This window comes from Fomitopsis serialis (assembly GCF_022376445.1).
Source record: "Fomitopsis serialis strain Sig1Antser10 chromosome Unknown B0H18scaffold_16, whole genome shotgun sequence".
Lineage (NCBI taxonomy): Eukaryota > Fungi > Basidiomycota > Agaricomycetes > Polyporales > Fomitopsidaceae > Fomitopsis > Fomitopsis serialis.
In genome coordinates this window covers 200,135-219,774 of record NW_025954976.1, presented here as the reverse complement: position 1 = coordinate 219,774, position 19,640 = coordinate 200,135, and the positions used below count along the sequence as shown (strand labels likewise).

The following is a 19,640-nucleotide window of genomic DNA, read 5'->3' as shown; positions in this document are numbered from 1 at the left end:
ACACCGAGGGATCTTGGGAATGCACTAGTGGTCACGGAAGTGCTTGGAGTACCCACGAATCTCTGCAGGACACCATCAACAAGCTCGATAGCTGGTACTTAACGGATGAGAGCAACATCTCTGTGGCGAAGGATTCACCAGGTGCTTCACGCTGCAGAGTACCAACCGTCACAAGCGACCAGTCTCCTGTCGCATCAGACAGTGAAGTCGCCTCTTCCGAGTCGACGATGCATCATAGCAACGACGCCGAGCTCACCTGCCAACTCGAGGCGATCCGGAGCAGACAGATCGAGGAAACGTCAAGGGTTGGTTGGGACAAGGCGACATAGCGGGATTAAAGGCAGACAATGACCTCGGGTATCGCAGTCAGTCTGTCATAGTTGATTGGCTGCGGTTGGTCAACGAAGGGAAGAGAGAATAGGCTACCGACAGTCCCGCTATCAGCGTGAGCTCGTCCAAAGGATCTTCGGGCGATCGGACGAAAGCGAAGGAATTCGGTGACGCGCAGCCCACTTGCATCGAAAGCGAGACAATGCAAGCCTGGAGTGGTTTTGGGAGGCTAGGGAGCGGGCCGTCATCTGACTGACGATAAAAGACAGGGTGGGACGTAGCGTGCCCCGGGGACGTTATTGAGGTCGGCCAATTTGGGCGCACAACTAGAGCTCTTGTATCTTCTATTTGACTTATTCCTCGGACTGTCAGTTACCTTAGCCGCTTGCGAAGAGCGATAATCCTAGCACGCTTCACAGGGCTTGAGCGCCGCATTGACACTGGCTCGAAGTAAGGCCATATCTGCACTTCATTCAGCACAAGTACAGCCGTGCGCGCTCGCTCGAGAACGCATCGAGGCGTATGCGAACGAGTCGACTCGGACCGGCGTTCGCCGACGCGTCGAGCTTCAGCCACTAGCGCGTAAGCGCCTGCCACAAAGGAAACACGAGGCCTTGAGCTCACTCTCTTGTTCACATCCCACGATATAGCCCCGTCATCGTACAACCCTGTACTGGAGAGGTGAAAATTGTCAAGCATGGATCACATATCACTGGTCAGACAAACGTACGTGAATCGATCCTGCCCTCCATTCACGTGAGCCGGCCAGTTGACTTGTGCCACAGCGATGCAATGATGTTGAAACTGCCCGAAACACGTCGGTACTCGCAAGAGTGCCGAGGTACCACCGCGGAGGACCTGCTCAACGAGATTAGGCAGGCATGCCGCGGCCCAAAACGCTGCCAGCCGCTGTTATTTGCCGAGCCAGTACCATCCAAGGGCCGCGAGAGCTTCGCCACCATACTCGACTATGAGTGGGAGCTGTGGCGAGGTGGGGTACGTCTTGCAAACACAAAACAAGAGACGGTAACAATCGATTATCTTGTAAGTCAACTGATACGAACCCGTCACTTGTTTCGTGCTTACCTAGTTCTGGTGGCGTTGCCACAACCAGGACGACGACAGTCGCTGGGCGAAAGGCCCACTCCTCTGTACGGTTCCCACACAACCAAATCAGTCAATATTCTGGGCGACCGGCCAAGGGGTAGATGGCGGCCGAGGACAGGTGCATAGATACTTGGATGCTCGAAGCAATTTGCAGTATCTGTATCACAGGGTCAGCCTCTGCGTGATGTTCTGCTATATATTCACTCACATCATCCCGTAGCACCCACCCATCGAATATACGGCGCAACGGCAAATATACCTCAGCGATGCTGAGGCCGGCCATAGTCAATCATGGCTTCCGAGACGCCAGTCGATGCGTGGAACCACCCGAAGGGCTCATTGCTGCGCAATTGGTCATCACTATATGGTATGTCTCCTTAGGTAATGAAACACAGTCGAGAATATCCATGCAACGTATGTAGGCTGCACCGGCACTTCGAGAGCCACCTCACGTCCGTCCCGGCGGCCATGCTCGCCAGCCAGCCCATCTACGTACGCAACCTCCGACCACATCGATGGCTCCGAGCCCGACAACCCGCAAGAGCTGACACAGGTAACTTGCACGGATTGCACGGACGTGAAGACGCGTAGTTCGTGAGCGACACGTCCGTCGACGAACCAGATAACCACAAGCGCTTCGGAGGGCGACATGCGCACCGAAAGACTTGCTAACGTACCCTGTGCTCCCGTCCCTGCCAAGATGGACACCGCCACTATTGTTTCCACCGGAGAGCCTGGACGCCGTGCTCTCGGTTCTCCATTCTACATCGCCGGGTCGAAGGCCGAGAGAAGACCCAAGTCGGAAGGAGAGGGAGAAGTACCACAGAAAGCAATGGCGCGTCGATCAACATGACGGAGACAGTTGCGCACAATGGAAGCCAAACGGCGTCCCAGTCATTCTGCAGCGATCTGCCTGTTTGGAGGGCGGTGCAACTGATCGTTAGTGGGACAATGGTAACATGCGATGCGGCGAGAACGCACCGGGTTCGATTGGACCCTGTGTTGCAGTGTACTGGGTGCTGGATTACTTGATGTATACTCGTTCTCTAGTTACTGAATGGCGACGTCGCGTTGCATCGCAAATCCGAGGACTGGATCGGCGACCGCGGCAACCTCATGACGGGCAAGTGGCAAGGGGAAGTGTGTTCATCGGGCTTGTGAGAAATAGAGAATTGTCAAGCTTTCATACGTCGCAAGAGAGGAGCATTGGGCGGACAATGGACACTTCAACTTCGCCTCGTCCTTGTCATACACGAATCGTATGACGGATGCCGTCTAATACAGTATATGTAAGTTCTTGGGTGCTCAAAAAGGGGACGAGATTATGCGCACTCTCAGCACCTGTTGGTTTACGCCCTTTTGACGGTCACCACACTTGATTTTGTGACCGATAGATGCACTTTCTCGTCATGGTTGGTACCATTGATAATTGCATAAAATCGTGTATTGCCTGGACTGTAAAATATACACAGACTTAGAGTATCGAGCTGTCCGTGCCAATGATATTACTTATCTGTCCATCTGTAGGGCCCGCTGCTGATTCCAGTCAGTCTGCCGTCGCCGCATATATAGACGCCGTTTGCACGAACAGGGCGCTTATCCTGCCTTTGTCTCTACCGTCGCTACGGTATTTCTCTTCGTCTGCCACTCGCGCACATCGCAAATCATCCAGCCATCTAGTCTGCCGTCGTCAGCAACGTCGAAGCCACCATACATTCGATCGCCAGCATCGCATACCTCATCAGCAGACATGTTCTCTCTTCGTCTATTCCTCGCAGATCATCCCAACGGTACATCATGGTAGACGTCGTCAGAGAACTCTCGCGGAAGCCAAAGCCACGATACCTGGAGTGCAGGCCGGCTACATTGCGCAACCGAAGCCGTGGCGTCCTCACGTCGACGGGAGAGAAGGGTTGCGGCAATCCTGGATGGGGATTGGGACATACAGCAGGAGGACGTAATGCCTGCGAGCAAAACAGACAGCAGCCAGTCGTGGGCATCCGGTAAGAGGACTCGACAAACAGCTGATGTGTTGTGCTCACCTTACTTGTTCAATAGGTGGAACAATCTCCACGACGCCCCAGTTTTGCCAGCGCAGAGCACGGACATGAGGAACGGAGGACGACTTGCCTCGCCATCGGTAAGCTTCTGGACCCTTATATGTCACGGAGGCACTGATGTCTGCACAGACCTCGGTATTATGAGAAACGACGACGCACCATATGGCAGCCAGTCTGTCGTGCAAGGGCACGGGGTTCCCCAGCTCGTTCAGCAGATATACGGACGCAACATTTGGGGGCTCAAGGGACTGTCGCCTAGCCACTCCGAAGAACTCACCGTCGCAGAGGAACTTGCAGCCGCGACTGTAGACATGATGGACATCTTCCGCAGGGTGACGACCAGCCATGCACAACTGGTCAACGCTGACGACGCTGGCGGTGCCCGAGGTGCGGATGTTGGAAGTGCGATTGTCGCTGGGGCATACGTGCCACAGCGCACTCAAACTCCGTTGGAGGATTGGGTACCCCAGGCGATTTCGACGCCGCTCCCAAGCCCGGGGTCCTGTTCAACGTTGCTGACTCCTGAGGAGGAGTGGACACCACTGGCGACGTCGACCCCGCGTCCACAGTGCCAGTGAGATACCCAGGAAGACATGTCGGAAGCGAGACAGGTGCGCTGATATACTGCCAGCTTGCTGATAGGGGTCGCTGACGACGAAAAATGGTCTTTGTAGCGACCACATAGGGGTGATGGGGCGAGCATCCGGGCTTCTCTGGCGTTGAGTACCGGGAGCGATCATCGTTTGAGCGTATCGAAGTGGGAGGCCGTCTTGTGATAGTGATCAATTAGAAAATCTCCCCTCGCAGTGTATCCTGCTGTACAAAATTTCACTTCAGAACACAGAGCATTTGATGTATGGATTGTCTCCCTTGAACCCGTCGCAAAGTGCAGCCACTCCGGCATAGACGCCCATGGCATGACACGGCGCCTAATAATCACCGCTCACTCTTTGTCTTGTCCTCCATCGCCTGCCTTTATCGTTGGAGATCTTAACACACGAAAGGTGTCATTATCGGTCAAAGTCAATGTAAGCATGCGTCACGCACCGACACTCGCGATGCGAGACCTTGAACTTGCATTCTAGACGTTGTTATGTTCAAGTTCTCGTTTGATCTCTTCCTCGCGGACAACCGCTATGCCACCGCGGAAGACATAGTACGCGAACTGTCGAGGAAGCCTAAGCCGCGTTACCTGGAGTGCAGGCCGCTCGTCTTCGCACATCCGACGCCTGAGCGTGAGGGGAGGGCGACCTTTGCGGCAATCCTGGACAATGAGTGGGAAGTGCACCAAGTGGCGTCCGCCTTGCAAACATAAACAAAGAGCAGTCGATCAAGGCCATCAGGTTAGAGAACGATAATGACTGCTCAATGATTTGTGCTCACCTTGGATGCAGACAGAGGACACGGTGCAGTACACGACGTGGCCACCGAATCTATCGACGCAGGTTGCCCTGGCATCTAGTTACCACCTCAGCCGACGCATCGAAGGCCCATACCCGTATGTCTTTGCTGTTGAAAATCATTGAACTGCAATCTGACCGGCCGTAGAAGACGTTGGGCAGTATCGATGGTAGAGCCGACGGAAGCAGCGATCGACGCAGAATCTGCATGGCGAAACTACGCAGCTTCCGACAGCCAAGCGATCCCAAGAATAGGAGGGACCTGTTCAGACGGTTCGAGAGACTAGCTATCGCGCGCTACATCGCGAGCGAGGCGACGGACGACGTGGTATTCCTGCGCGACGCGCAGGATCGCGTACTAGCTGCCGCAGCTGAAGATGCGCAGATGGAGCCTTGTTGACCAATGCGACTCCCAAGGGACCGCAGTTGTTCGTACCGCCTTCGCAAAACATCCGGCGGACCGTGTACCTAGTCTGGCCATGAGTCGGTCGACCCAGGCGACGTCTACTCCAAACCCGAGTCCGGCCTCGTCAACGTCGCTGCTCAGTTCCCCGCAATCCTGGCAGTCGCCGGCGACATTGACTCCGATGTCTGGACTCCCGCGCGGAGACTACGTGGCTGAGATGACCAAAGCCGAGGTATGTCGACATGCCCGGATCGTGGATGACTAGATTTGCTAATCGTTCTTTCGCAGCATCCTGGTCTGGGGACATCGCGTCTGGCCGCGTAGACGTTCGACAACGCTCTCAGCATCAATTGCGAGCCCGAGTGTATGGATACCGTAAACGCAATCTTCCAGGGACGCAAAGCCAGGGCCGAGCGCGTCCGAGTCGTATACCGGTCCGAGATTATGGGGGCAAGCGACTCCGGGATTGACGGTGATTGACAATGGACAATGCAGGTTGAATAAGGATGTTGAATGTACGCATAGAGCACACGTCTTATAGTGATTGAAACGAGGATTTCGCTCGAGTTGGCCGCTCTCTTTGAAGTATTCCACGCATCCGCATCGCGCGAGTTGCATAGTCGAGACTCTTGCCGCTTGGACCTGCACTTCGACATGCAGTGGGGTGCAATTCCCTGCGAGTAGCATCATTTTCCACCCCGTCCTTTGTCACATCCACGACCCACCGACCCCGACTTGGATCCAGCACTAAAAGGTCCGGGGTGGTATGCCGGCATCACGCGCCGCCACACAGATAAGTTATGCAGCAGCTAAGCCACAACCGCGTAAGCGCCAGTTCAACAAAGGAGCGCTCGTCCGTGGCCTGCTCTTGTTAGTCGTCTTCCTACTTCCTCACCCTCGCTGCCTGTTCGCCCATTCTATCAAGGCACCATATAGTGTCAACAGACCTAGATAGCAATAATGAGCGACATGCAAGACTACAAACGAGCGTAGTGTCCGATTAGTCGACTTACCTGGAGAACGATCGTTCACTGCGATCGTCTAGTACGCGACGGTCCTGAAGTATGGCAAGACACGCATGCCTCGAGGATCGAGGCCTGATCGAGGGACCCTAGGCATGGAACGAGGAGGACCGCAATCTCGGTATCCTCCGTGGCCGCAGGGCAAAATAAATACGAGGTACGCTCGATTTGCGCGAGCGCATGGCACAGCATCATCGTGACAGCTCGCGATTCAGGCGCGAGCTACAAGAACAAGTCAGTTGACGGCCGGCGAAGGCCACAGAGTAAGCCAAAGCACAACGTCGTTCGTAAATTGACTTGTGCTTACCTGCGGTGTGGCGTACTAGGCTCAGGATGGTTTCACGTCGCGTCCACATCGATGGGGAGGTTGCTTATCCCCACGGCCTGCTTCATGGGACGAAAGCGCCCGAACAGGGCTGCAAATGATAGACGTATGACCCTGCGCCAAATTGTGAGTCCTTTTCGACTCGATGAATGATGCTCACATACATACGATGAAACAGGCTGCCATTTGGAACAATGGCACCGAGTCGACGAATCGCAAGTGCGATGCCGTGCTTGAAGCTGAAAAGGCGAGTGCAATGCAATTTGGTTCGATATCCAGATCCCAGCTCATCCGTGGTTCGCGACCCAGCACGATATTGAACTGGACGACGAATTCCTACGCGACTCGGTAGACGAGGCGCTGAAGGGCGTAGCATGGGCAGCGTTCGTCGAAGAGGTCGTAGCGAGCTCCGACGAGTCCTCGGGCCCAGCGTCGCCATCCGATGACGATGCGGCTACGAGCCCAAGCGGCGTCTCTGATCAACCACCATGAGCGTTGCAAGTCCACGATCGACAGGCTTCAGTGAACGAACGGTCCGGGACGGCACAAGGGTCGATGCAATGTCCGTGGAGGAGTAGGTGTGCACAATGGAAGGAAAACCGGACCATGGACTCGCCAGGGCGGCTATGGGGATCCAGCATCCCGGTGACCAACGAATCAACGCTACTTCTGTGCTGGTGGATTCCTCGTTCCATGATGTGCGAGCGGGTAGATCGCCATGGCTCCTGGAAAGTCATCGGTGTCCTTTTTGATGTCTGCCTGGTTATTTCACGATTTTGACATTGTACAGATATCTGCATACCTTAACTCCCAGCCGCGTTCGAGTGTTGTCCAAGCATCCCGACTGCATATGGTTCGTGGATGGTCAATCAGCCCAAGCGCGAGTGACACAATACGGGTACTGATCAGCGCTGCGGGGCGGTGTTCTATGTGAGGCGAGGCAACCAAGACACGAATCCAAAGCCAGGGCAGGGCTCGCCAGGGTACGCAACATCCAGACGGGCATCATGCGCTGGGACCGGGACAGGCCACTGAAGTTGCCATTCCAAGGGGGCCACAAAAGGGCCACACCCGACGGAGTGGCTGAGCCGGACCATCCCGGTCACCGACGCGACGCGACGTGTCACAATCAAGTCACGACTGTACAGCACCCTCGATGCTGGCACCGCGTGTCTACCAACCATCTATAGCTCAGTGGCTGACGGAATGTACATGGGCTACTGCATAACTGATCTCGTACACCACCGAGGACTATTGCAGCCCCGACTTCAAGTCAAGGCGACCCCATATGTCTGCTGCTGATGAAACTTCTCGAACAGTACTTGCACACTTGAGGACGCACTCAAGTCATCGAGCTGTCGGTCGTCTCGCTAGTTCACCACAGATGGATTCTACGTCGTGCAGCGACGACATGTGCGCCGTGCAACTTAATAGGTTTGTATCCGCTTCCATCTATGGACAGTCTCACACGAGTGGTGTATACTCCCGAATCAGACGTATCGAGTGCGTACATCAATCTTATTCATTAGGTTCCCTTTCAACGGCGGCATGCCCGATCTCCATGCAAGCGGGACGAAGAGAACGGTACGAATTCAAGCTCGAGAGGGTACCTCCACAGAGATATACGCTTGTTGTTCGGTCTAGCAGTTATCGTCAAGTAATGCCACGGCTTCATCGCGTGCAGACTCTCATGCGGCGTCCATGATCCTGCTTATAGTCTCATAACGCTGCCGCATGGCACTGGTGAGTGGTGTCAGCCTCTAATATACCACCAACGCTTGACACACTCCTTGGTGATGGTATCTAAGCTCGTCTGCCCGACTGCTCACCGAAAGCTCTTGCTAGCCTCGCGGTACGCTCACCCCTGCCAAGTATACGGCCGCCACAGTGTGAGTACAGATAGTACTGTATATCTCGTGAGTATAGCTGACCTAACGTGACGCAGCGCGACATTCTTGATGTTTCACTACTTCGGAGACACGGCACCGTTTACCTTCGCACCTTGTGAGCCAATACTGTCCATCGCATCTCCGGAACAGATGCACTGAAACCAATGCTATCGCGGTGGTCCCCACAGGATTCCGACATCTATCTTCGTCGTATGAAAGCCACAGGGGAGACTACTACCGAGCCGTTCACCGTAACGCGCCATCCCGCGTCTAACAGGCTGGCTCAGGGTGCGTATATCCGTACGTCCGGGGCCTGGAGACGTTCGGACTTGTCACTTTCCGACTTAGATGATGCTTCGAATTGGCGCAGAGCGCTAGGCTGTCACTGGCAGCGCTGGGTGGTCATTCCTGCTCGTACCGAGACTTGTGTCAGGAATGGAGCTAACAACTTGCGATGACTAAAGTAACGGCATGGCCGGCAGTACTCGGTCCTCATCAGTTCACATACGGACCAGTTGCCCATGAAGTTCAATTGGCACTGTGTTAATGACACCTCTGGGTTAATTTGCAACCATCTCCTTGATGCTGTCACTTGGTGCGTCGCGTTTCGAGTCCCTTGACCAAGTACTTGAGTGAGTTGACATTCCTCGGGCGGGGTTCTACCGCTCCAGTACAAATCTTACATGCCGCGACGAAGGCGCTACTACCACCAACCCACATGTCCCACCGAAGTATGCGCGTAGCGTCGGCAGACAAGTAGGACGTGAGAATACGGCGTCTGCCAGAGCCGGATTCCTCTGTTAAATAGAGACGATTCCTCTAGTCGTAGACCTTGCATTGCGCAAAGCAACTGGAAGATCTGCCATCCACAAGTCCCGCGATGCCTTCTTACGTTGTGATCGGTGGCTCTCGAGACATCGGGCTTGAGCTCGTACGGCAACTGGTGCGTCGGTCCTAGCCTAGTCAACAGGGGTTTTGGTCCGTACTGACTAGTACTACGGCAACTCTTCAGGCCGCAAATGCAGACAATATTGTGTTTGCGACGGTACGAAACAAAACGGGTTTGACCTATCTTAACGAGCTAGTGGCAAGTTTGACAACGGGTAACATCCATGTCCTGGAGGCAGACGTCGTCGAGCATAGCTCCATGAAGGTAGCACGCAAATGACCTCCTTCTGTAGACCGACTAAGTGGGTGTTCATTCTGCTCAGGCTATTGCGGCGGATGCTGCGGAAACGACTGGCGGCTCGCTGGACGTCCTCATCCACAACGCTGCCCGAACGGAGCGCGAAAACATTTTCCGCGGTCTCACCAATTAGTAGGTTGCACCTCTGTCATCTGGGCGTCAGCGCTGATATCCAACGCAGCGAAGACGACGATAAGCTTGACGCAGAGTTCATAGAATCAATGAGTTATACCACTCATTCGACCCTCGTTATCTTTTCCGCAAACCCTCTGCTCACATCAACGCTGCCATAGTTCAAAGTCAACGTACGGGGTGCGATCCATGCCGTTAATGCGTTTCTTCCTCTCCTCCGGAAAGGCTCCACAAAGAAGATCGCCATCATCGGTAGCGAGGGCGGCACACCTGAGTTTGTCTGGAAGCTGCGTCTCCACAGCATGGCTGCGTACGGAGCCACGAAGAGTGCCGAGCAGTTGGTCATGACCAAATATGCGGCGCTGCTCGAGCCAGAAGGATTCACGGTCGTAGCCATTGACCCCGGGCTTGTCGATGTCTCGAAGACGACCCCGGAGAAACGTGAGTTTTGCGTGAGCTAGCGACACGGCATATGAATTACACTGACATGGCTGTTCGTACTAGCGATGATGCCGCCTTGCGGAGGTGGAGGGACAACTCGTTCGCTTCGAGGAGACTTTCACGAACCATAGAATTTTTACTCCGGAAGAAGCGGTGGACCGCGTTCTATCTATTATCGGCGTGATGAGTCCCAAGGATAATGCGTCGTTCTGGTCATACCTGGAGTTCAGAAAGAAGGACTAGCATGTTCATTAGCGGGGTTGTGGTACCTGTAGTGGATAACTCATCACATATATGCATCGGTTTCACGGTAGATGCACAGAGTCGTCTCTGCTCATTGCAATCGACTCAACTCAGTCAAAAATACAGTGTAAGCATGCATAGAATGCATGACCGTGACACTGACAGTACTCAGTCCGGATCCGAACGGCCCGGGACCCAGAGGCGCCCAGTACAGTACGCTATGGCGTCACGAATAATAGGCGCCCATCAGTCTGTCTGGTACTACGACCTCTTGCTGTCATATCACTGTAGCTTGCATTGCTGCTACGCACTACGGCTTCTGCTTTCAAGAGACACGCGTTACACCTTTTCTCCCGCGGCTCTGGTTGAAAGCGCATACACTTGCTCGTGCGGAAACGGGAGCAGGCCTACAATGACACAGCAGACGATGTCCTCATCGTCAGCGACCGTCTACGTGAAGTACAACTCCGAAGATCCGCCTCCTCATCCCGGACCATCGTGGACACGCTTTGTATGCATCTCCGATACCCACTCCCATGTCTATAAGGTACCACCTGGCGATGTGCTCCTACACGCGGGTGACCTGAGCGCCGGCGGAGCGTTCAAGCGACTCAAGGTCACCTTGGACTGGCTGAAGACCCTCCCGCATCCTGTGAAGGTGTAAGGGCGGTTCTGTTATTTGGTTAGCGTGCTCTAATGTGACGCAGGGAAGTCTGATTGCAGGAAACCATGACGTGAGTGATGTCTGTGGTGCCTGCTGCTCTGAGGTTGATCATTAGCTCAGCTGTGTCTAGACGAGGACTGGCAAGAAGGAGGGTATTGGGCGAATAGAGCGGGAGGGGCTATCAGGACAAAGGTGTGTGAAGCACCAGGCTCATGATTCCTAATGTTGACTGCACACACAGGACGCAATTGCTGCTCGACGACTAGTACGCAGCGAAGCATTGCGTAATGCAGGAATGCACTACTTGGAATACGAGTCAACAGAAATAACAACACCGGTAGGTCGAACTCGGAAAGTGTATGGGTCACCGGTGAGTTCAATCCACCTCTGTATGCCGTATGGTGCTACATTCACTACAGGCTGCGCCCCGTTACTCCTGGGGTGCGTTTCAGTACGACTACAATGCAAGCGGGGAGATCTACTCCCGGATACCGGAGGAGACGGAAATCTTGCTGACGCACACCCCTCCGTATGGCATCCTCAACCAGACCAGGAAAGGCACTGCGGCTGGCTGCAAGGACCTTGCTAGGCGGTTAGCAAGTGATGATCTACGGCCGTGCCGGCTGCATGTCTTTGGCCATATACACGAGTCGCATGGCGCTGTTCTTCACGAGGAGAGTGCTGAACTGCCATGCGGGCGGGTCAGCGTAAATGCTGCGCTTGCGTACGGCGGTCAGGGGGTTATCGTTGACCTAAAGAACTAGTCCGGACTCTGCATCCGTTAGGCCTTGTGCACCCTCTCTTGTACCTACTGTAGTAGGATCAGTGCAATGCAGCTAACTTACAAATGGAGTTTGGAAGAGAGCGAGCGATGTCCGGGTCCGATCCAGGTCCGACCACCTGTCGCAACAAGCATCTCAGATCTGGCCTCAATTTTGGGCGCCTCGGAGTCAATGGCCGTTCTTATGTTCTCAACTTCGCGATGACTCGTGTTTGCCTGCTGCTGCTGCTGTTATATGGACGGCTGCATCCGTCTTAGCTATACGTATCTCTTCTGGTAATACCCTTCTGACAATTCACCATGCCTATGCTGTGAGTGATCTGCAGCGATGTTTGCCAACTATCCCAGACTGACCCCCTCAGGGCCGATCCGTCCCAAAAGTACAAGCCGTACACCCCGCTCAACCTCCCGGACCGTCAATGGCCCTCAAAAGTCGCGACGAAGCCGCCCATCTGGCTGTCGACCGACCTGCGCGACGGCAACCAGGCCCTCGCAAATCCGATGACTATCCCGCAGAAGACGCTCTTCTTCCAGACCCTGCTTAAGTGCGGCTTCAAGGAGATCGAGATCGCGTACCCGCTGCCAGCGACACTGATTTCAACTTTGTGAGGGGATTGATTGAAGGCGGGGAGGTGCCGGACGATGTGTGGGTTCAGGTGAGTCGGCATGTGCACCGGTGGGCGCGAGCGAAGGGGAGCTGAGCTCGAGCTGCTAGGTCCTAACACCTGCGCGTGAAGATCTCATCCGCCGAACAATCGACTCTGTCGCTGGGGCGAAGCGTGCGATCATCCAATGTACAACGCGACCTCATGTCTCTTCCGAGAGGTCGTTTCCGGAACTCCAAGGAGGAAACCCTCGCCCTGGCCGTGAAGCACACCGAGATCATCCGGAAGCTCACGGATGAGTGCACGCAAAAGCACGGACTATATTTAGGTACGAATACAGCCCGGAGACGTTCTCACAAACGGAGCCGGAGTTCGCGGTGGAGGTGTGTGAGGCGGTGAAGAAGGCGTGGGGCAGGGCAGGCTCTGCGTTCGAGGACAGAATTATCTTAACCTCCCTGCTACGGTTGAGATCGGGCCTCCGAACCACTACGCCGATCAGGTGGAGTACTTCTGCCGACACATTTCTGAGCGGGACAAGATCTATGTCAGTCTGCACCCCCACAATGACCGAGGTATGCCTGTTCTTTCTGTCAGTCTAGCCGACTGAGATGTTGCACGCAGGCCAGGGCATCGCGGCAGCAGAGCTTGCCATGCTCGCCGGCGCGGATCGTGTGGAGGGTTGTCTCTTGGCAATGGCGAGCGCACCGGCAACGTCGACCTCGTGAACCTTGCCTTGAACCAGTACACGCAAGGGATCAACCCAGGCCTCGATTTCAGCGACATCCAGACCGTCATCGACGTCGTTACGCAGTGTAATGACCTGCCAGTGCACCCTCGCATCCCTATGCGGGCGAGCTCGTTTTCACCGCCTTCTCTGGCTCGCATCAGGACGCGATCAAGAAGGGCTTCGAGCATCAGAAGGCGCGGTGGATCGAGGCGGAGCGTAAGGGCGACCGCAGCACTGGAATTTGCCCTACCTCCCATCGACCCCGCAGACATCGGCTGCAACTACGAGGCGGTCATCCGGGTCAACGCGCAGAGCGGCAAGGGCGGCATCGCGTACCTCGTGCAGCAGCACCTCGGCCTCGACATGCCGCGCAAGATGCAGATCTCGTTCTACAGCATCGTCCAGGAGATTGCAGATCGTGAGGCGCGGGAGATGACGGTGGAGGACATCACGACAGCGTTCAGGAAGACGTACCACTACGGTGGGTCGACGTACGAGGGCAGGCTGGTGCTCAAGTCATTCAGGATCTCGGCCGAGTCGTCGCCGGACCTCCCGAGCGGCGACGAAGCAGCAGACGAGCGGCGCCAGTTCGACGGCACTGTTTCCGTGGATGGTGTCCTGCGAGTCATCCGTGGAGATGGTAACGGACCGCTATCAGCTCTGTTGGATGCCCTCCGCACACACTTGGAAATCGACCTCTCCCTGCGTGAATACTCCGAGCATGCTATTGGGCAAGGTCAGGACACCAAGGCAGCGTCCTACGTCGAACTTGTTCCCCTCGCCGTGACGTGAAGGAGATTCGCAAGTCGACCGAATCGTGGTGGGGTGTCGGTGCCGACTCGGATATCGCAGGGTCCGGCTTACGCGCGGTGCTCAGCGCGGTGAACAGCGCAATCGGCGACCGACCACTGCCCGAACTCCAATTGAGCGTGGGCTACAGCGCGAAGACCAACCAGGCAGACATCGCGTCCGTCATCCTGATCGAACTGTCTTTGGAGCTCCCCCGTCGCTTGCAGGCATCCTTCTTCGAGGTCGTGCAGCGAGCCGCGCGCGAGACGGGTGGACAGATGTCTTACTCAAAGCTCATCCAGCTATTCAAGGAGACGTATGTATACGATATTCCCGACAAGGACGGCCGGTTCGCGATGCAGAGTTTCAAGATGGAGAACTTGGGCGAGAGCGGCCGCAAGGAGCTCACGGGCGAGTTCATCGTCAACGGGAGGCTGACGAAGGTCGCGGGACAGGGCAACGGTCTGTTAACGGCGGCCATCGCTGCGCTGAACGAGCATATCGACGGACAGATGTCGATCCGCGAGTACGCGGAACACTCGATTGGCGAGGGCTCGGACGTGAAGGCTGCGTCGTATGTCGAGCTTGCGTACGAGGCAGATGGCAGCGCGGTCAGACTGAACGCGTGGGGGATCGCGAAAGATACGGATATCACCGCGTCGAGTCTGAAGGCTCTGTTGAACGCGTCGAGCAGGGTGGACCACATGCACAGGGAACTGACGCAGAAGAAGTAAGCAGGTGAAGTGCAGTTGTGTATGTAGTGTAGTGTAGAACTTGTAGCATTACCTCAAAAATCGGCAGTGTATTTTCGCATGACAATTATTCTTTGTATGCAATGGCCGCCGAAGGCACCGTATGAAACATTCTCTCGCGTCCATATTGTGAATCGAGACATTTGAGCGAGGTCGATTGGGACGAAGATGGTTGGTAGAAATTGGGGTGCTGTACAGTCGTGACGCGCGTCCCACTTGCCGCTTCAGCCACCTATCAACGCGATCAGTATGTTCACCGTCTCAAACGACCACCATCTCGATTCTGCGGCCTATTCTGAGCTTCTACCCATATTCTTGTTTCGTTGTCTAGGTGGATTCTCCACAGTGTCGTTATCCACGTTGCGAAGACCATACCAGGCGAAACGATGTATGCCTCCTCGAAGGGCCGAGCCTCAGGAGGTCCGTATGCTTTGGGCTCCTTGGCAGCGTACAGGCATGGACTGACAGTCATAAAATTGATAGGTTCCACCAGACCGATTTCAAAGGTAGATGATAACACCCGGCGTCATAAAGCCACCACCTATCGAATCGCGCACCTGGCATACAGAGTGTTTCATGGTTCCTGTCGTTCCCCAAGCCCACTCAAACGCACGCCTTCCTGAGGGCCGAAGTATCTGGCCATAGGACTCAATTTCCATCTCTCTGGCTTGCAAGCCATCTCGTCTTCACCGCCACCGCTCGAATCCTACGACGGTCGTCTGATCGCCGTATCTACCAGCTCGCCCGCAACTGTCCGAGGCATCGCGAGACTGATGTCTCTAAGAGGGTAGTAAGGACCTCCTCGTCATACTAGGACCGGCGATGATGGTCGAACTCGATATCACTGCCGACATAGAAGCCTACCACAGTGCGGAACGCTTCATGCCTGACTCAGTCATTCGCCCAGGCATGCGGTGGTCTATGCACTGCACGCGAGTAGTCATGTCTCGGAGCAGCTGGAGGTCGGACCCAAGGACGTATCGCCACGCACCGCGACCTTCCCTCCATGGCTTGTATGCAACCCGTTTCGACACCTGGTCCGTCGCAGGAAGGTTTCTTCACCCAGACTGCGCGTTAGGTGACGCACTGCTGTGCTCGATCATGTGGGTGTAGACGTGCAAGCCGTAACTGATCGACTCACATCTTGGCTCAGATACCTGTACTGCATGTTTTCCCATGACATGCACACGACCAGTATGGCGTGTAGCCCATCAAAGAGGGCGTAGACCTTCCCCTCAGATGAGCCCATTTGGTCGAAAACACTGCCAACCTGCGCCATATCCTAGGTAAGCGCAGATTTACTCAATGTGCTGCTGTTCATTGGCTTACGAAGCAGCCTGTGATGTGCGTTGACTGGCATGTTATAGCCCGGACCTGCGTTCCGAATCATCATGAGTGCTCGCTGCGCTATGTCTTACAATATGTGATATACTTACCTCACCGCGACGATCTCTTGTCGTCCCTACAAATGTCGGGATCCGGTCTTCCTTCCAAAAGATCTGCCGGTCACAGTCCTTGAGCGCCCTCGACGCGGGATCCTATGGTTTAACCTACGCGTACGACGGTTGGAATTGAACGATTGTACCTCCGAGTAAGTCCAACGTCAAGGCTTCTAAGCTTCACACAAGCTTTCGGATTGTTGATCGAAGTGCTCTAGAACTGTTCGCGCGTGAATTGGACTCTGGATGGAGCGCGTGGACGGGCGATGAGTACAAGAAAGTCGAAAGACGGGTACGAGGACGGGGCACTTCGTTTGTTCAACCGGCGCCTACGCGCCTGTGGCTGTATAGCTGCTGGATGTCGCGGAGTGGCGGCGCGCGATGCCGGCATACCACCCCCGGACCTTTTAGTGCTGGATACGATCCGGGTTGGCGGGTCGCAGCTGTGACAGGATGGGAAGGAACATACTCGCGGGGGGCTGCACTGCCACTCCGCGTCGAAGTGCAGGTCCAAGGGGCAAGAATTTCCACTATGCAACTCGCGGATGCATGGGACCCCCTCGACGAGGGCCGGGTATTCGAGCGAAAAGTTCGTTCCAATTGCTATAAGATGTGTGCCCTCTATGCGTACATTCAACATCCTCATTCGACCTGCATTGTCCACCGTCAACTGCGGTCAATCACCAGAGTCGCCTGCTCCCATAATCTCGAACCGGTATACAATTCGGACGCGCTCGACCTCTGGCTTTGCGTCCCTCGAAGACCTTGTCTTTACGATATCAATATTCTCGGACGGGCTTATTCTCGGACGGGCTTGCAATCGATGCCGAGAGCAATGTCGGACGTCTGCGCGGCCGGACGACAGGTGGACCCCAGACCAGGATGCTGCGAAGGAGCGATCAGCAAGTCTGGAGTTGCGAGTCACCTATGATTCAGGCATGTCGGCATACCTCGACTTTGGTCGTCTCAGTTATGTGTTCGCCAGACCTTCCAGACATGCGAGTTGATGCCGCTGACGGCTGCCAGGATTGCGGGGGGCTCAGCAGCGACGTTGACGAGGCCGGACTGGGGCGTGGAGGAGACGTTTCCTGGGCCGATCCCCTCATGGCCGTCCTCGTTGTATGGTCTTCCGGGAGTCCCGGCGAAGGCGGTACGAACGTATGCGGTGCCATCGGAGCGGCATCAGAGGTCAACAACGTCTCCATCTGCGCATCTTGAGCTGCGGCAGCTAGCACTTGATCCTGCAGGTCGCGCAAGAACATCTCGTCGTCCTTGGTCTCGCTCGCGATATAGCGTGCGATGGCTTATCTCTCGAAACGGCGGAACCAGTACTTCCTGTTTGTCAGACCGTTCGACACCTGGTTGTTCGTCTGTACTAGTTCGGAGGCTTGGTAGGTTTGGCACGCAAACTCTGCATCGATCCGCGCCCCCGTCGGATTATCGCAATTGTCTATGGTGGATGTCTTCTCATTCAAGTAGAATCAATGTCTGATATCGTGTCACGGCAAACACTCACAGGCGGGGACTGATCCTGCAACTCAGGCGGTTGGTCAGATGCCAGGGTCGCCTGCGTCGATAGATTCGGTAGCCACGATGTATATTGCCCTGTGTCCACCTGCGTTTCAGGTGAGCATGAATCATTCAGCACCCTGACGTTGCCCTCTGACCTGATGGCCTTGATCGACCGCTGTGTGGTTGATGTTGCAAGGCGGACGCCACCTCGGTGAGCTTCCCATTCATTGTCCAGGATTGCCGCGAAGGTCGCCCTCCCCTCACGCTCAGGCGTCGGATGTGCAAAGACGAGCGGCCTACACTCCGGATGACGCGGCCTGGGGTTCCTCGACAGTTCGCGTACTATGTCTTCCGCGGTGGCATAGCGGTTGTCCGCGAGGAAGAGTTCGAACGAGAACTTGAACATCACAACGTCTAGAAAAGCAAGTTGAAGGTTTCGCATCGCGGGCATCGGTGCGTGACGCATGCTTACATTGACTTCTACTCATAATGACACTCTTCGTGCGTTTAGTTGCGCAAGATCTCCGACGACGAGAGGCGGACGATGGAGGGAAAGACAAAGAGCGAGCACCGATTAGGCGTCCTCATGCCATGAGCGTTTACGCTGGAGTGTCTACACAGACCGAGCTGCACTACGATGCGATCAAGGTATATAGCTCATACATCGAGTATTCCAGTGAAGCGAAACTTATGTACGGCATGGTATACTGCAAGGGACATTTTTCCAACTGATCACTATTACAGGACGGTTTCCCACCCGATACATTCAAACGACGATTGCTCCCAGTGCTCAACGCCAGAGAAGCCCATGCCATCACCCCTATGTGGTCGCTGTACAGACCGTTGTCTTCGTCAGCGACCCTATCAGCAAGCCGGCAGTATATCAGCGACGGGCCGCCACAATGCGCACAATGTCCATCAGGTGCACAGTCTCAGCTGCAAGGTCTTCTGCGATAGTGCGTTCCTCGGAGTGGTGAGGCTCAAGCCCCCAGATGTTGTGTCCATATATTTGCTGAACCAACTGGGGAATCCCGTGGCCTTGCACGACGGACTCACTGCCATCTAGTGCGCCGACCGTATATACTTCGTCATCATCGAGAGCCTGTTCAGACATCAGTTGTGTCTCCATGGCACATAATGGTTCAGCGACACTTACCGGCACCGAAGACAAGTTACCCTCATTTTCTTTCTCATACTCCTCATACTCCGTGCTCTGTGCCAGTGAGTTCGGGCGCATTGTGTAGATTGATTCCGTCTTTTGAACAAGCGAGGTGAGCACAACACAATCAGCTGTTTGTCATGGTCCTCTCACCGGATGCTCCTGACTGATTGCTGTCTGTGTTGTGTTTGTAGACATTATGTCCTCCTGGTATACCTCCCAATCCCCATCCAGGATTGCCGCAAACCCAGCTCTCCCGTCGAGATGAGGACGCCGCGGGGTCGGTTGCGCAAATGTAGCCGGTTTACACTCCAGGTATCGTGGCTTTGGCTCCTTCGAGAATTCTCTGACGACGTCCACCGTCGATGTGTCACTGAGATTGACGGCGAGAAGTGGACGAAGAGAAAACATGGATGTTAATGAGGTACGCGATGCTAGCGATTGGATAGGTGGTGACTTTGACGTTGTTGACGACAGCGGACGCAGATCGCTGCGATGTGCGGGAGTGGCAGATGAAAGAGAAATGACCGCGAGCGACGACAGAGACAGGATAGACGCCCTGGGCAGTCGGCGTCTACACAGCGAAAGCAAGCCACAACACCTTGACTGATTTCAGCAGCATGGACAGATAAGCAATACCACTGGCATGCACAGCTCAATAGTCTGTCACG

At 55.1% G+C, this 19,640-nt stretch overlaps 4 protein-coding genes across 4 annotated transcripts; 3 read left to right on the top strand and 1 right to left on the bottom strand.

Annotated features, from left to right (window-relative positions):
- The first annotated feature begins 3,655 nt into the window (after positions 1-3,655).
- On the top strand, positions 3,656-4,186 carry B0H18DRAFT_131256 (uncharacterized protein). The gene is made up of 2 exons (XM_048036773.1): positions 3,656-4,108; positions 4,172-4,186. The coding sequence occupies exon 1, from the start codon at positions 3,809-3,811 to the stop codon at positions 4,073-4,075; it is 267 nt and encodes an 88-aa protein (XP_047896127.1). The 5' UTR covers positions 3,656-3,808; the 3' UTR covers positions 4,076-4,108; positions 4,172-4,186.
- A 5,233-nt stretch (positions 4,187-9,419) lies between these two features.
- B0H18DRAFT_1083752 (NAD-P-binding protein) lies at positions 9,420-10,541 on the top strand (the record flags this gene model as incomplete). Its single annotated transcript, XM_048031699.1, has 6 exons — positions 9,420-9,482; positions 9,552-9,692; positions 9,751-9,857; positions 9,907-9,973; positions 10,019-10,309; positions 10,383-10,541. 6 exons carry the CDS (start codon positions 9,420-9,422, stop codon positions 10,539-10,541), a joined length of 828 nt encoding a protein of 275 aa, XP_047896126.1.
- A 427-nt stretch (positions 10,542-10,968) lies between these two features.
- B0H18DRAFT_872818 (Metallo-dependent phosphatase) lies at positions 10,969-11,969 on the top strand (the record flags this gene model as incomplete). Its single annotated transcript, XM_048040255.1, has 5 exons — positions 10,969-11,201; positions 11,254-11,275; positions 11,326-11,397; positions 11,447-11,575; positions 11,625-11,969. The coding sequence occupies 5 exons, from the start codon at positions 10,969-10,971 to the stop codon at positions 11,967-11,969; spliced, it is 801 nt and encodes a 266-aa protein (XP_047896125.1).
- Positions 11,970-17,602: 5,633 nt separating this feature from the next.
- B0H18DRAFT_953059 (uncharacterized protein) lies at positions 17,603-19,047 on the bottom strand (the record flags this gene model as incomplete). Its single annotated transcript, XM_048042161.1, has 6 exons — positions 17,603-17,761; positions 17,815-17,913; positions 18,154-18,224; positions 18,575-18,641; positions 18,721-18,912; positions 18,967-19,047. 6 exons carry the CDS (start codon positions 19,045-19,047, stop codon positions 17,603-17,605), a joined length of 669 nt encoding a protein of 222 aa, XP_047896124.1.
- Between the last annotated feature and the right edge of the window lie 593 nt (positions 19,048-19,640).